At 44.1% G+C, this 16,356-nt stretch overlaps 1 protein-coding gene across 1 annotated transcript in view; it reads left to right on the top strand.

Moving 5' to 3' along the window:
• The window catches only part of COL16A1 (collagen type XVI alpha 1 chain), an 871,927-nt gene that overhangs the window by 766,115 nt on the left and 89,456 nt on the right, over positions 1-16,356 (top strand). The window contains exons 57-59 of the mRNA XM_085648479.1: positions 13,844-13,915; positions 15,969-16,022; positions 16,134-16,178. Coding sequence (XP_085504605.1) covers positions 13,844-13,915; positions 15,969-16,022; positions 16,134-16,178 — 171 coding nt within the window. The remainder of the gene's footprint in view (positions 1-13,843; positions 13,916-15,968; positions 16,023-16,133; positions 16,179-16,356) is intronic.

The raw sequence follows: 16,356 nt of genomic DNA on the forward strand, positions 1-16,356 counted from the left end.
TTGCTCAAAAAGCTTACCACTATACTACCAAGAGCAGAGATTCACTGCATAGAGGATTTACTCCATTTACAGAGGGAAATAAAGGAAATCCTACCAAAGTGATCAATAGAAAAGGACCCCAAAAAGGAACTCAAACAAAGTCATCTAAACAAAATCAGACAACTAAAAAAGTGCATAAGGACTCAACGTTTGCAAGAGGTCATTATATTCCTGAAAAGACTACATGGACACAGTAGACCTAAAGGATGCTTACCTGCACATACTAATGCATCACAGTCACAAGAAATACTTCAGGTTCCTTGTGGAAAATTTGCATTATCAATTCTAAGTGGTACTTTTCAGCATAAAGACGGCAACGAGGATTACCACATATTGCCTATCTGCAGTAGCCTCACACCTAAGAGGACAAGAGATACATATTTACCTCCATCTGGATGATTGGTTGGTAAAGGCGAGCTCTCAAGACAATGTCAAGAGAACATTCACATAGTAATGCTAACATAAGACAAGCATGGGTTTCATGGCAAACACAGGCAATTCCTCCCCCATCCCGGAATAGGAGGAAGTGCTTTTGAGAGCTACACTAAATTCTAAGAGGGCAAGGACATACCCAATTCCCAGGAGAATCTTGGCATAGAATGTACACTCTTTCCTCTACCAGAAAGAGCAATCTACAGTGAGAATTTTAAAGAAACTGTGAAGGGAGCAATTGCATCTTGCTTACCACTCACTCCACATGTGCCCAATTCAGGAATGGCTACAAGGCAAATGATCACAGACCACAGGGAGTTGGAAGGACCTAGTGGCTGTCACAGAGATGATTCAGAAAGAGATAAAATGGGGGAACATAAATCACATTACTATGGGAAGACCCTTCAAATTGCGAACTCCAACAGTGACCATTGCCACAGAAGCGTCCCACACGGGTTTGAGGTGCAAATAAGGAGCCTCAACATCAGGTGCATGTAGAGCCGTGCGAAGGTAATCAAGCACAAGCACATCTCAAGACTGTTTTCCTAGCACTAAAGGCCTTTTTTATGCACAGGAGAAATAAACAACAGTGTTGGTGCAAACAGAGCATGCAACCACAATGTTCTATCTAAACAAGCAGGGAGGAACAAGATGTTACCCTCCGTTCAAGGTGGCCCAGGACATATGGAAGTGGGCCATCCAAAGAAGTGCAACACTGGTGGCAGCATACCTGCCGGACGTACAAAATGTACAGGCTGGCACGCTAAGCAGACAGGCAAGTGCATCCCACAAATCACAGCTAAAGCAATAGGAGCTAAATGAAGACATGCCAGATATAGGCCTGTTTGTTACCCCAAAAAATGCAAAATGCCAAGATTTCATGTCCTGGTACCCATATCACCGGTCCAAGGGGAACGGCCTATTGCTAGAGTAGTCAGGGACACTTGTGCACAACGCAGATCTACAATTTCTAACTCTAAAGACAGCCTTCCCAGTAGCTATAACATCATTGTATAGAATCAGCGAGCTACCAGCACTCATCACTAAGGAACGATACTTACAAACACATAATGACCGAGTGGTCATGAGGACATCTCCAAAAGTTAATCCTACGGTGGTGTCCAAATTTCATGTGCCTCAAACTATGCACCTACCAGGGTTCTTCCAGCAACCAAAGATGCCCTGAAAGAGCCTTGCACATTCTAGATGTACGGATTGCAGTCATGTACTACCTCCAAGAAACAAAGCATGAATGAAAGGTAAATCAGTTTTGTTTTGTTTGCACCAGGAACAAGGACACACCATTGTTCACGGGGAAATTGCAGAGTGGATAGTACAATCAATTCAAGCATGCTACAGGAAGGCAGGAGTGACACTAGAGGAGAAACCAAGCGCACACTCCACAAGAAGGACTGGAACAACCCTAGCCTTTCTGGCAAATGTCTCCACCCACAAAAATTTTATGGCAGCTACCTGATCCTCCATACACATTTTCACTAAATATTATTGTGTAGACAATCAAAAGTGCTGAAACACCAGTCTGCAAGCACATATTCATTTCTCCCCTTCCTCCTTAAGGAGTTGAATATCGCTACATGTGCATCCAAAAAAGAGTCATGCTGCAAAATGATATGATTACTTTTCTGTAGAAGTAGTTTTGCAGCTTGAAGACTTTACTTGATTTGCATGTAACCCTCCCGGCTCCCCGGAAATGAAGGGAAGAGACATGTGAACAACTTAGGATGTAACACATAGATAAGAAAGTTTAAAGAATTGCAGGTTGCAAGTGGATAAAGGAATTTGAAGATGCTGACTACACACAGGAACTTACGGGCACATGTCTAATGTCATAGGGATTTGGATATACCACCAAATGGTGGTCGATGATGATGACCAAAAAAAACCCACACAATTCCAGACCCAAACACTAGTTGGTTGAATAATGCACTGCAGGTGAATCCAGAAATGTCTTCAAGCTGCAAAACTACTCCATATATAATTAACCATTTTGTTTCCAGTCTAAGACTACTGTGCATGCTGTAGTTTAAATCGAGCCCCACCTGCTGCATGGATGTAGACCTCATCTCAAGCATGCTACATGTTAGATATAGGGTGCAGGAACTACCAACCAGTAAAAGTAGTACGTAGATAGCGGGGACTCTGGAATTGAGTCAGTGTGAGTTAGAGCTCTGCATAGTCCTCCTGTGCCAGTTATCTTATACTCTTTCCAAACCCTGTACAGATTCAGTGACCCTTATTAGCATGTGCACAGTCTTTCTGATGATCACTTCTAACTACAGATTCCTCACCTTTAGAATAGCCCAAAGCATCAAACTGTATGTGGCAGATGTTTGTGCATAGCCCCAGGATGCTTGTTTCCAGTCCAGGGAAGATCTGGCTTGGCAGTTTGGGCTGGACTGTTCCCATGAGGAACAGGGTCAAGACTGAGTTGCTGGATCTGAACTGGGGTGGCAAAGTGAGCTAAAGAATGATGATAGAGTCAACCCAGATCTAATAGTGACTAGGGATGAGTGTCTGAAAAGTTTCAGCACTCTTTCCGTCATCTCCTTGTCTTTGCCATATTTTTGTGTATGGCTACTGTACACTGTGCGTCGACTTTACTTCACTTCAGAAGTGACGGTTAGAACCACATATAGACACCACCAAAGCATGCTGACTTCAGTACCTTTCTTTCTGCACCTTCGTATGTGGAAAGCTCCTACATTTTTCTTAATATTAGTTGGCAAGCCTTTTCCCCAGTGTGCAAGGGAATATGCCTGTATCTCCTTCCTGCTAGCCCACAGACGCTTCTTGCAGTTCAGGTGGGCCCCAAGCATTTTCAGTTTACCATACTCCCTTTTGGCTTCCCCAGTGCCCCTCTGGTGTTCACAAAAGTGATGTTAGTGGTCACTGCTCCTCTTCAGAGGGAGGTCGGGAGCACAAGTCTTCCCCTATGCCAATGACTGGCTGTTGAAGGTTGAATTGCCGCTGTCAGTGGTAGACCACCTCCAGCCATTGGTAAACTTCTTACATCACTGGGGTTCCCCATCAACCTGTCGGAAGTCACACCTGGCTCCTTCACAGAGGCTTCCTTTCATCTGGGCCATCTTAGTCTGCAGTCTCTTGGTATCCTAGCTGCAGGTATGCCCAGGACTACCAGAGATGGCGAGCTTGTCTGCAAGATAAGCGGAGTGATGGACATGATGCAGCTGGTTTTGAAGATGATGTGTGCCATCAAATGGAGACAAAGGAGTTCCAGTAGGAAGGGGGGGATGATATATTACATTTATTTCTAAAGCGCACGTACACCCGGAGGAGTCTTGGCGCTAGCTCTACTGAACCTACTGCAAAGCTACTCACTGGAGACTAAATAACCATTTTTTTGCAGCTTTCCTGAAAGATAGCAGATTATTCATGGATTTAATGTGCAGGGGCAAGGTATTCCAGTTTTTAGATTTTCAAATCACAGTTTCTTCCACCGCAAGAGGCGCATTTGAATTTCGTAACTACAACATTTTTTCGTAACGTCCTTGATGGTAGATACCATTTGAAGTGATTTTTCAGCTAATCTGGTGTTATCTCATGTAGGGCTTTGTAGCTAATGCAGAAGGCCTACGCAAATTCTCAGTCTGACTGGTAGACAGTGTGTTTTTTAAAGCACAGGAGGCGGATTAAAATTTCTGAATCCCTAACAGCAATGGTTACGTATTGCTGTGCCATGTTTGTGTAAAGCTATCGCAGTAGTCACTTTTCGAGTGAACCAAGGGTGTGAGACTGCTGAGTTCTGTAGATCCAACGGAATGCGGGGAAGGATCTTTTTTTATTGTCCTGAGCGTGTAAAAAGGTGAGGACGTTAGCGCATTAACCTGTGCACCAAATGTGACTTTGGCATCTAACACTCCAAGGTTTCCTGACAAGAGTTGGAAAGGTGAGGCCACCACGAGGGGGACCAGAATGATTCTTGGTTACACTTTCTCTAGAAGTACCTTGAATAAAAACATAGGACAATTCAGTCGTTTTTAAGACGACAGACGTCCTTCCTTAAGCTGTCATCGTCTGTGACGAGAAGATACTACGCTGGGAAAGGCGTTTTTAATTTTTTTCTGCACTGAAGTAAGATGGGTCACTCGAGAGCACAGGCATCTGTGTCACACAGATAAATGCAGTTTACAAACAGGAGGCTGGTTACGTCGACTGAGGGCGAGAGACCAGCTTTGACAGGAGTGGTAGCAGCAATACACGCAGCACTAGAATTCATACTTGATTGGCTGTGGTGTAAAGAATGGCAGTGAGTGGTACGAGTTTTAAAGCTGCATAAATTGAATTATGAATTTTACATCACGATTTAACCCAAGTTCTTAGAGCGCTCTGACTTGGTGCGCCTAATTAAATATCAGCCGTGTCGCTCATCCAAGCTTTGGCTGAGGGGGCGTTTCTGCGACACGGCACTGCGTGGCTCAGGTTCATATTCATAAACCCGCCACGGCCTGGCGCCATGTTCTAATTCATTACCTACAGATTACTAAACTCCCTCGAGAACTGTTTCACCGCATGTATTAAAATGCCATTTCAATGCTGGAACAGAGAGGGTGTCGCGTGAGGTTCTCTGGCACGCGCGTCAGGGTCGGAAACGGTGTCACTGTGAATGAATACAACATTTTCCAGCTATCGCAACAAGAATTTTTGATTCTATTAAGGACACGGAGACGAGGATTATTGGCTGCTGTGAGTCAGTAATGAAATTGAGACAGCATTATCTGAAGCCTCCCGTCCTGCCATAGAATCCCGGCGTGCCATGCCGGGGTAAGTCCGTCATATATTATTGAATTGAGAGGCATTTCTTGCACGGTATGGCGTAGTGAATACCGCCTTGGCTGATTTGCATTCGTGTGACCTTCAATGCGTGTTTGCTCTGCGGTGCCCGGGTGGCAGATACGTGTGCACGTGCTTGCGGGCCCTGGCAGGTTCCCCATTGCGAGGGTTTTCTTGCAGTTAGTGTTTGCTCCTCCTGTAGCTCTGAGGATTTCTGTCTAATTAGCATCCCTGCCAGATACGGCGTCTGACCGCATGCAATTATGGGCGGGTGTGTGCGTGTGTTCTTTAGCTCTTCACCTCCGCTGAGCAGTGCCTTTAGATGTTTAATGATGCTGCTGAGGTGTGCCGGGTGGCGTGGGATAACCAGGGGCATTCGCTCCGTTGCTTTATTTTGTTTGCAATTCAAAAGCTCAGGGTGAGAGCAGAGCACGTTCCAATCCTCTGTCAATTAGTCTGGCAGTGTCCTTGCTGTTAAAGTGCTCAGTGATTCTATTATATTGAAATGCTTGTCCATTATTTGGGCTATCCTGCCACCTACTGGAGAGGAGCACAATTTCTTCTTAGAATGAATCCGATCCTGTCCTAGAAGTAAACGGCAGGTACAATGTGCTAATTGTTTATATATCAAAGTGACCATCCGGTGAATGACGTCACGGTAGCTCTCAAAACCCCCGCAACTATAATCAAACAAAGAGGTATCCTAGAAGGTCCAGTGCTGTTGATAGATAGAGGCGTAGTACTGGAAAAAGAGGGCTGTTTTGCCCACAGTACTGAATGGCCCCTTTAAAGGCATTCACACAGTGGAGACCATTGCAGACGCACAGCAAATAGGAGATGGATTTTTTTTGTTCAAACATGAACCAGCGGCCCACAGACCCTGCAGCGTCATAAAACTTTCTGTGCCTGCTCTTAAATCAATCCCAGTATGTTTGCCAGTACCCCTTAGCTCATCAGATTGTCTCAGACACCGTTCGGATGAAGACAACTAATCTGGACCCAGACTGTGGCACAAACTAATGCCCTATACATAGCTGCCAAGGTTTCAGATTGCTTATGTGTGACATTTTCAAAATTTCAGTGTAATAATGAGTGACATTCAACGACTATGAGTGACACTTTCTCTTCAATCAAGCACTGAATATGAAGGAAACATATAAATATTAGAAATTGCACCTAATTAAGCAACGAGAAACTCCTGTTGCATGTGTAAAACCAAGCAATTTAGTGCACAGAAGGACATGAACATCAGAAATTACACACTTTTGAGCAATGAGAAGCTCTAAAAAAAATCTGGAAACTGTTGAAAAATCATTGAAATAATAAGTCACTAAGCTACAGCTGCTTTTAAAGACGACTATTGCATATTTACACAGTGCGTAAATTGTTGGTTAGGACCACATGGCACTGTGAATACAGAAGTCAGTAATGCCCACAGCACCAAACAGGGCTCAAATAGGTTTCTCTCTAGTTACACACACAACCTACACTGATTTTATTAATCAGTTGAGGTTTCATAAGGTAAACGTATTTAACTTGCATGATCTATGAACATCTTTCATTTAAAGTGTGTCATGGTTCGTTTTATATATGGTTAACTGAAGAAGAAAGACCAAAATAGTTGTAGAACTTTTTTCTCTCTAAGCCATGTGATGTCTTTGACTCCCTTAAGCACACTCTGAAAGATATGATTATTCCCTCCAGGATAATACAGCACTCATTCTTCTGTGCTCCGATGGACTCCCACCTCTTGTGCCACCAGAAGTCCAGCGAGCGTCTTCGCCAAGGTTGTTGATCAGGGTTGGCAAGTGAGCTGCCCACAGTGCGGAGAGATAAGTAGCAGGTTGTAGGAGGCTGCACACCTCTCATCTAGGACGGGCAGCCAGGGCCCCAGGGTTTGATAACTAGTCAGGCACCTGAGAAGGTGGGGACTGGCAGGACTGGATACACAGGCAGGCTGCAGGGAAAACAACATCCTGCCAGCACAACTCTCCTTCACAATAATATAACATGCTTGCTGAGCTCCTGAACTAGCCTCTATAATTTAGGAACTGGGGAAATCTAACAGCTGCCAGCATTGGTCTTACATTGCAACACATCTGCTCTGCCACTGCAACACATCTGCTCTGCCAAATGCGATTCTCCGTAGTACAGTTTATCAGAAATGTTTGCACCGCGCACAATCCAGGTCTCACAAGTTTGAATGTGTTCCCATATGTGATAATGAATAGAAGAAGACTCAGTGAAATACAGTTTTTGCCGAGCACCACACAATTTGACCAAACAGGAAAGAGCGAGTGACAGGTAAAACCACGTTGAAAAGAGGCATTTTTTCACTGCAAAGCAGGCCAGAAGGCAGATATGATTCTCTCTCTTCCTGTTTCCAGATGTCCCTCTTCAGACTTTCCAAAATCACGTTTGCATGCAGGTGACATTCTGCTGCTGAATTGGCACCCAATATCAAGATCACTAGCCTAAGAGTAGCATGCTCATTCTTAAACAGGTGTGTCTTTTTAAAAATAAAATTCATGCATGTCCAATACAGACCACTCTTAAAATGTTGGACTTTAAAAACAAATATATATGGAAAAGTGAGGTGTAACTCATTCCTTTAGGCCACGTGCCCTGGCGGCTGTGAAATGCTCACCTGGGTGGGGTGCTGTAGAGGCGGGCGTAAAAAATATCCTCCTGATGACGCTCACTTTGTGTGCACTTTCTCCTCAGCTCAACAGAACAGCATTGACTGGCAAAGAGGTCGACTTATGCTTAAACTAGGAGGCTATATACACATGTGTTTGCCTCTGAGCCCATAAATCACCACGTTATTTTGTCTTTCAGTCCTTTTTATTGACTGAGAATATCAATCTTATTTTTCTTTTTTACATTTGCTTTAAACAGAGTAAACTCTTCATCATTAGACTTCTTTATATCTTACATTATTCACACATATATCCTGTACATATTATTTACACATTTTGACAAAAAACATAAACATAAAACAAATAGTGTGACGTTTGTGCAAATTAAATCTCCACTGGTTTGTTTTTCTTCACAATACAGTACAAAATTGTCCAACTGTTTACATCTTAGGGACCTTAAATAAAATGGTCCTCAAATTTCTTAGTCTTTTTTGGTCCTAAGCAGGGTCAGAAACACTCGTTATGATGCTTTTATGAGGGAACCTTAGATTTGTTATATTTCCTGTGAAGCTCCACAACGGTGAGGACGCGGAGAGAACGAGCGGCAAGAATATGAAAATCGAAGATCCCCTCTCTTCTGAAAACTACCGGAAACCATAGGAATAGACAGAGCGGAAGCCAGCACGGAATCGAATCAGCATTCCCCTCAACTCGGAATACAGCTGGGAAAAGGATATTGCCAGTCCAAGACAAACTTGCACAATAGAAAACACGGAGAAAGATGTCCACCCAACAATACAACAAGCCCTGAAGAAGACCTTACCAAGAAATCGCAGGTCCACACACAAAGGTCGAAACGCGTAGGCAACAGATAAGCAGAGAACCAGAACATACAGGGAAAGCTAACAAAGTGTCCCTGCTTCCCCAGAACAGGAAATATAACAAATCTAAGGTTCCCTCATAAAAGCATCATAACGAGTGTTTCTGACCCTGCTTAGGACCAAAAAAGACTAAGAAATTTGAGGACCATTTTATTTAAGGTCCCTAAGATGTAAACAGTTGGACAATTTTGTACTGTATTGTGAAGAAAAACAAACCAGTGGAGATTTAATTTGCACAAACGTCACACTATTTGTTTTATGTTTATGTTTTTTGTCAAAATGTGTAAATAACATGTACAGGATATATGTGTGAATAATGTAAGATATAAAGAAGTCTAATGATGAAGAGTTTATTCTGTTTAAAGCAAATGTAAAAAAGAAAAATAAGATTGATATTCTCAGTCAATAAAAAGGACTGAAAGACAAAATAACGTGGTGATTTATGGGCTCAGAGGCAAACACATGTGTATATAGTTATAAAACTGATTCCGGCCTCTGTTACCCTTACTGAATCAATCCCCCCATTCTTTATTAAACTAGGAGGCTGGCAAAGATCACCACACTGAAATGCGTGAGAGTCACGCCTGATGCGTGATACTTGGCAGGACTGCCTATATCCGAGCCTCTGCCTAGCAGCATTTCTGAGATCACTGTAAATACTCTCCTCTCAGAGAAGAGCTGCCTGAGTGACTGCCAGGCTGGTTCCCACCCTTGCCGAGAGACTGAGATGGGAGAATAAGGTGCTCACTGTGGCAAGCAAGTGTTCTCATCCTCCTCGACCACAGTATGGCATTTGACACATTCCAGAGGAAGAGGGAGAGAGAAGCAGAGATTCATTCAGTTTCCCAAGCCAGTACTTAAATACTCAAAAAGAATGAATCACTTAGGTTGTTTTCCAGAGTCTCTTGGAAATGTTCTGATGAAGACCCTCAGCCACACTGTCACAGCAGCGGTATATCTTGGTTCTCTGCTTATTTGATTAAGTGAGATGAATCATCACAGGGTCTTGGCACCTGAGTGTCCTGTTCTCCAGGTGCCCCTCATCCTCCACCAGGAGGGAGACTGTCTGGTGTGTGACAGTCGTAAGTGGATAGAGTGTTGGAATAATAAAAAACTTATTAAAAGTATCTTCTGTCCTGTGTAGTTTGTTTTTATTTTCAAAGGGTAGGGATAAAGTTTAAGAAGTGGGTGGTGCTTAATTGGACAATTATAGGTCTAAAGCACATGGTGAGTGGTAGGTCGACATGTTTCAGCCTGTGTCACTCAAAAGGGTCGGATGGCTTTCTTCAGGACCGAAGGATCCAACCATCTCAAATGTTGAGGGGCTGTGTATGTGCTATGTAAGGTGAGTGGATCTGCTCACCCTATTAAAGCAGTAGGTTGTGTTTAAAGCCTGTTATGGGCATGTGGTAATAGCCCTTAATTTGGTCTATTGCTGTGGAGGACAAAGAGGAAATAAGGAAGGAGTTAATGGCTTACTTATTATACATAGGCATTAATATACATAGGCTTACACGTTATCAAAACAATCATTCGTACAATGCTGGTTGGCAGGCCAGCTCGACTGGCCCTCCAATCACTGAACTTTTTGCTGACCAACAAGTTTCAAAAGGTAAAATTGACCTCTTACCTGTCCATCTCAGGGGACATCACCAACACTGTCGCACAAGTGATACCAATATCACCAGCCCGTTTAATGTCCTTGCAAATCTGGCACTGGTGGCTTAGTGGACTAATGCCTCCACTGTAGGGGACCCGTGTTCGACCTCATGGTCACAGGTTCAAATTCCTGGGGACCACTCAGTGTATCATCCTTCTATGGTCGATAAAATGAGTACTATTGAGTTCAGTAACAATAAAATGTCTGTGATTTAGCGCCAAGATGCCCTTGGGTGAGTGTGCACTTTATAAATACATATTTTATGTTTTGGTACCCTAGCATTCATTTTCCCAGCTAAAACATGTAGCATCAAATATATTCTCACAGCAGCCAAGTATATGTTAAAGTTTCTAACAATCCTTGGCTACATTACATTAATTTGGTAGAAGGATTAAAGTAAAAAAAATGTGCTGGCCCCGCTGCTGGTGTGAAGTTGGACCTGCTCTGTGGAAAGCGCAGCATTGAAAGATGGACCGCTGCTCAGTAGTTCGGTGGAGCAAGATTGACCTGCTTTTAAGAGTGAGGTAGAGACTCTCCTGCATGGGAGTGCAATGAGCGACATCACCCTCCCATACTTAGGGAGTGCACTCTAACTGTGCACCACTTTCTGTGTGGTGCACACTAGTGCACCTCCCATGAGCCTGCCCTTGCATTTGTTCCCTCATGTGCATGAACAATGACCCCGTGCAGATGTCAGAACACCCCTGTGCCATCGAACAGGTCCACAATGTGCATCTGAACAATTTGTATTACAGTGGGGCGGTGGGCCATGATCATCTGCAGCCCTTACTGTACAACAAAAGCACTATAGGTGACCAAAAAATGTGCACAAACTCCCATCACATAATCTGTGGATAATTCTGCCCCATTTGTCTTCAGTAAGTCTTGAAAGTCTATTCCTGAATGCACTAGAACTGCCTCTGCCTTAATGCCCCGACATTCGATATCCAGTTCTTACATCCATTTAGTCCCTTCATGCTTTAGTTGGGTTGAACATTCATCATGGGCTATTCATTGGCACGACCTCAGAATGTGTTCAACAGAAGTGTAATTATGCATGTAAATTTGTCAATAATTTTACTGTGATCAATGTTTCTGATGGATATTTCTAACTGCAAATTCCCTACCTTTTGACCCTTTGTTTCAGTGCCTTTGTTTGCCGATCTGGAGCAAACTGCTACTTTTTTATCATAAATCGATTTGCATTTTTTCCCAAATGTATTTCCAGTGTGTAAGGGAATATGTCCACTCCTAAACTACAGAGTTTAAGCATTGTAGGGATTGTTGCAAACAAATGTCTGTGACAGATACCCATGAGGTGTGCCTTTGGTGTTTGGGCCACAATGCCAAGTCATGCAGGGACTGTGCCCTGATGAGCCCCAAGATGAGCCGTGCCCACGAAGCCAAGCTGCATGCTGCCGAGCAAAAGAAGAAGTCCCATAAGATACAAAAGACCCGTTCCCACTCAAGTGTAGGACTCTGACTCATTCCCCTTCTCGAGGCTGGTCCAGCATCAGGTCATCATCACAATTCTAGTCCCTGGATAAGACCAAGTCAAAAAAGAAGCACAAGATGGACCCAGTCCCAGCCTTGCCACTCTTCCTCTGAAAAGTCTTGAGGGCATCAGGGTGTCCCTGGTCTCACTCCACATCCCCTGGAAAAAAACTGATTCCATAGCTGGTCCCAATACACCCTGAATTTTCAGGTTTGTCAGTGACAGCACACCAGATTGAGGCATTTAAGGGTGCCATTCTTCACATCTTTAGCACTCTACTGTCTACCTCTAGCAAGTCTTCAGGCCCAATTGATCTGTAGAGGCTTCCTGTTGGGTAGTCAGCTTACTACTGGTGGAGCCGCCCTTGGCCCTGTCTGTGCCTCCCAAACCAGCTTTGAGTTCAGGTTCCACTTCGAATTTGACTCCATACCCAGCACCCTGATCCTTGTTGGTTCCTACCAGACCAACAGTGGAACCAACGCTGCCAATGCCGTAGATTCTTGACCCGATTGTCCTGTCCAACGCTGAACTGAATCACTCTCGACCTTGGTCAAACCACGTTCCGGCACAGTTCCCACGCGTCCTGGAGCAGTACAATCTGACTCTGACTAAACTGCTTCCAGAGGAGTCACACTCCAGTGCTCCAGAAGCTTTTCAGATTGGACTCTGACAAGAGCCAACCACCATGATGACGGTGATATTGATGATGATGGAAATTAATTTGTCCCTTTGTTTGATTATGACAATTTTTATATGGACCTACAAGAGGCCAGTGCACTGGATAATTCCCTCGACATGGGGTTGGTATCGCTACCAGCCATTTCATAGAGGAGTCTGCTTCATTCACCATGGTCATTGGATGGGTGGCAGAAGTTTTGGATTTTCAGTTACTTTCCATTGAGGAGAAACAGGACCAGCCCCAAGAGTGGGAATGAGTCCATGTCATTTACCTTGAGCAGGAACGGGTCTTACAGGACTTCCGGTGGTGGTCAGTATCGTACAACTTGTCTTCACGGTTGCCAATCGCCTTTAGGGTCACTAGCGCACACTCCGACACGGCTTGGAGTCGTGGCCCGAATCCAAACACCTGAGGCACACCTCGTGGGGATCTCTCATAGTCATTTGTCTGCAACAGTCCCTATGAGACTTATACCCTGTATTTTTTAAAAGGGGACCTATTTACTCGCTCACTGAAAATACATTTGGAAAAAGGGCTTGTTAACCGACTAGAAGAAAGTAGGAGCTAGTTCTGTGTCTGCGCACAAAGGCGGGAAAAGAAAGGAACAAAAGGCAAGTAATCTATTCACCAAAAGAGTGTAAGCAAAGGTAAGTAACTTGCTCAACAGGAATCTGTTTTGCCGTCAATGCATCTTTTAAAGTAGCGTGTGCCTGCAGTTCTGTCCTAGTGGCAAGCTCTTATGCTGCTTATGTTTACCTCCCGAATTGATTGTTGCGACAGAATGTGTACTGATCTGCCTGTACAGATCAAGGCCCAACCAATCTGTGTCCTGGGGCACTCTCACCACCTTTTCCCAACTCTCATAACTTTCCTCTGGCTTCTGTCGAAACAAAGGCCCATGTACATGGTGCACCAGTCCCTTCGGTATCTCCATTACAGTAGCACACATGAGACTTTAGGTTACTGTTGAGTTGTTTATCTCTAAAATTAACCTCTGTGACACTCCTTCGAAATAAATATTCTGTTGTGTTATACAATGTTAGATATGTTACCGAATGGGCTTTGCGTCTCTGTATCTTTATTTGATGGTTGTCCATTTGTCTTCATGATTGGTCCATGTATTGGCATGTTGGCCTCCAGAACTGGATGTGTATACTACATGCATTTCTTTCATAATATAAGTTATTTCTCTCCCCTTGACTCCAGGGCGGTGAGGGAATGCGGGGTTCTCCTGGGTTGACTGGACCGCCTGGATCGCCAGGACAACCTGGCATACAGGTAGGCTTTCCTCTTGTTATCTGTTGTGAATTCTGGAGGGTTTTTTCAATGTTTTTGAAAAATCTGTGGTTATCGGTGTTTTTTCTTTTTCCTCCTACATAATCCTGGGGATGGTGTTGTTCCAGTATTCATTAAGACATTTGCTTTAATTTCCTTTCCTCATTCATTCTTGTTGTCAATTGTTCCTTCATTCTTTCCTGCTACTAACACCGTTCATTGTACCCTTTCGTTGAAAGTGCTTTTTAAAGTAAATGTTTATTCTTTTTCTTAACCCCCTGCCTGTATAATTTCCCAGTACTCAGTTCCCTCTTTCGAGAATGTCAAGGATGTTAATAGAGGGAGACATCTTTGCACCCTATTAGGCTTGATTGGAACAGATACAAGGGTAATGGTGGGCATTTAACACACCTTCCTGCTGCTCTGACCTTCAGACAAATGTCTCAGACATGCTGAATGAAGGACATATAATATATATAGTAGGTGTTCTGTGCTCTGCTATTGCAAGCCAGTGTTACTCTCTCCTGTTCATTGGCTTGAGATACCAAAAAAGACCTGGGCTAATGAATGTCTTTTTTACTGTCTGATTGGGGCTTATTTCAGCTCTGTCTGGTCATAGGGGAGAGGCCTGCCAAGAACTGAATATATGCATACTGTGTGCTGTAGGGACTTAGGAGACAGCAAAACGTGCAGCTGTATGAAGAAGCAGCTAAGATAGTACAGACGCGTCATCACCTGCAAGCTGCCTTGGGTCATTTGTAGTTCACAGTGGGACGAAGTTTATTTTACATTGTTGGACCTTTACACATTGATCTGTACCAAGCATGTGGGTAGGTCTTTGTGTTTTTTACAGTAGTGGGGGACCGTGTTTCTGCCAGGCATTGTGTCAGTTGCACAAGACACTGTACGTTTTTATTCTGTGTAGTGTGCACTGCTTTCCTGCATTTTCCAACTTGGGGCAAATAACAAGCACACGTAAATATGTTTTCATTAAATGTGGTCACAGTGTTTTGTACAGGGGATGTTGCTGAGTGTCGAGCATTGTTTCGCCACCATATGTTCCAAGCTGCGCTTTGGCATGGAGGCAGTAGGAATTAAAGTTTTACTTGATGATTCTGGGTCGGTATCAATGTCAAAGTGCGTGCTCAGAATGGGTCCATGCACCTTTTTTGGTGAAACTGCACCATCTGCTGCACATATTAGGGAACTACTAGTTATGCTATCTACAGTTTATACAATAACTCATAATTTTTGTCACCAACCCCAGCTCATGGACGGACCTCTGTGCATGTTGCATGGGCACATATGGCCTCTAATCCTTCTGTGTGAAGGGTTGCAGCTCCTATGTGCGTGCATTTTAGACCATCAGATTCTAAACCTAGGATAGAGTGTTGGGTGCAGTGTTTTTGGGTGGACATTGATTGCGGACGCGTCCATCGGCACTGTGATCTTTGTTGACATAATCCTGATAGAGGTTTCGGAAAGCAGAGCTCTGTCCCGCTCTCAGTGAAGAACAATGGGGGTGCCCCCTGCCCTAGACCGAGGCACTGCTTAGAGTTCTGCGGTGAACCTGCTGGCCACTACCCAGCAACAGGCAGTGGAAAGACAGCTGAGTCCTTACGGTGTGAGCCATGCGCCCAAAACAGGAGCAGAAGGAGGGTCCAGGGTCCTTGCAGATGTCCACAAGGGTATATTAAGTAGATGAGCATGGCCCACGTGGACCACAGCCGGAGCATCCTTCCCAGAAAAGGCTTGAGGTGGGGACTGTATGTATACTGTTTGACGCCAGAGTACTCAAAGCAGGAAAAGTGCAGCAAAATCCGGAGTGGCTTCTAATGAAAAACCGATTTTCCCTTTGGTGATGTTTTATCTGTTATAATCGGTTTTAAATGAAACTCAGAAACCCTACATCCAGGGAAACTTCCATGGTTTTAAGGAAACCAACTTCGTGATGCGCATGTGCCTTCTGTCTGCTCAAGGCCATCACCTTTCTACAATCAGAATCCTGTGTGTGCATACATACTTCATGTGTCTGTTCTTCTGTGGTTTTTTTCAGGGCCCCCCTGGTATAGAAGGCCCAGATGGGAAGGATGGCAAACCAGGACAAAGGGTGCGTAGAGTGAACAAATATCATCTATTATCACAGCTGTTGGCACACTATTGTTTACTTTCCTGAACTTAACCTGACATGGTCTTAATCAAATGTTGTCATCTTTTCTAGGGACCACCAGGCCCCCCTGGGAGCCCAGGTCTCAAGGGCCATACGGTAAGCCAAGGGTGTACTTTCTTACTTTGTAGGTGGGAGGTGGGGTAGAGATGTTAGATGAAAACACCACTTTCAAGGTAAATATGTAAAGCACACAAGAGGTAACAAGCAACATGAGAATTACTTCCCTCTGTACCCTGCCTCTAAGAACATCTCACAAACATCGAATGCCCATTTC

This window comes from Triturus cristatus, chromosome 3_2 (assembly GCF_964204655.1).
Source record: "Triturus cristatus chromosome 3_2, aTriCri1.1, whole genome shotgun sequence".
NCBI classification, from domain to species: Eukaryota; Metazoa; Chordata; class Amphibia; order Caudata; family Salamandridae; genus Triturus; species Triturus cristatus.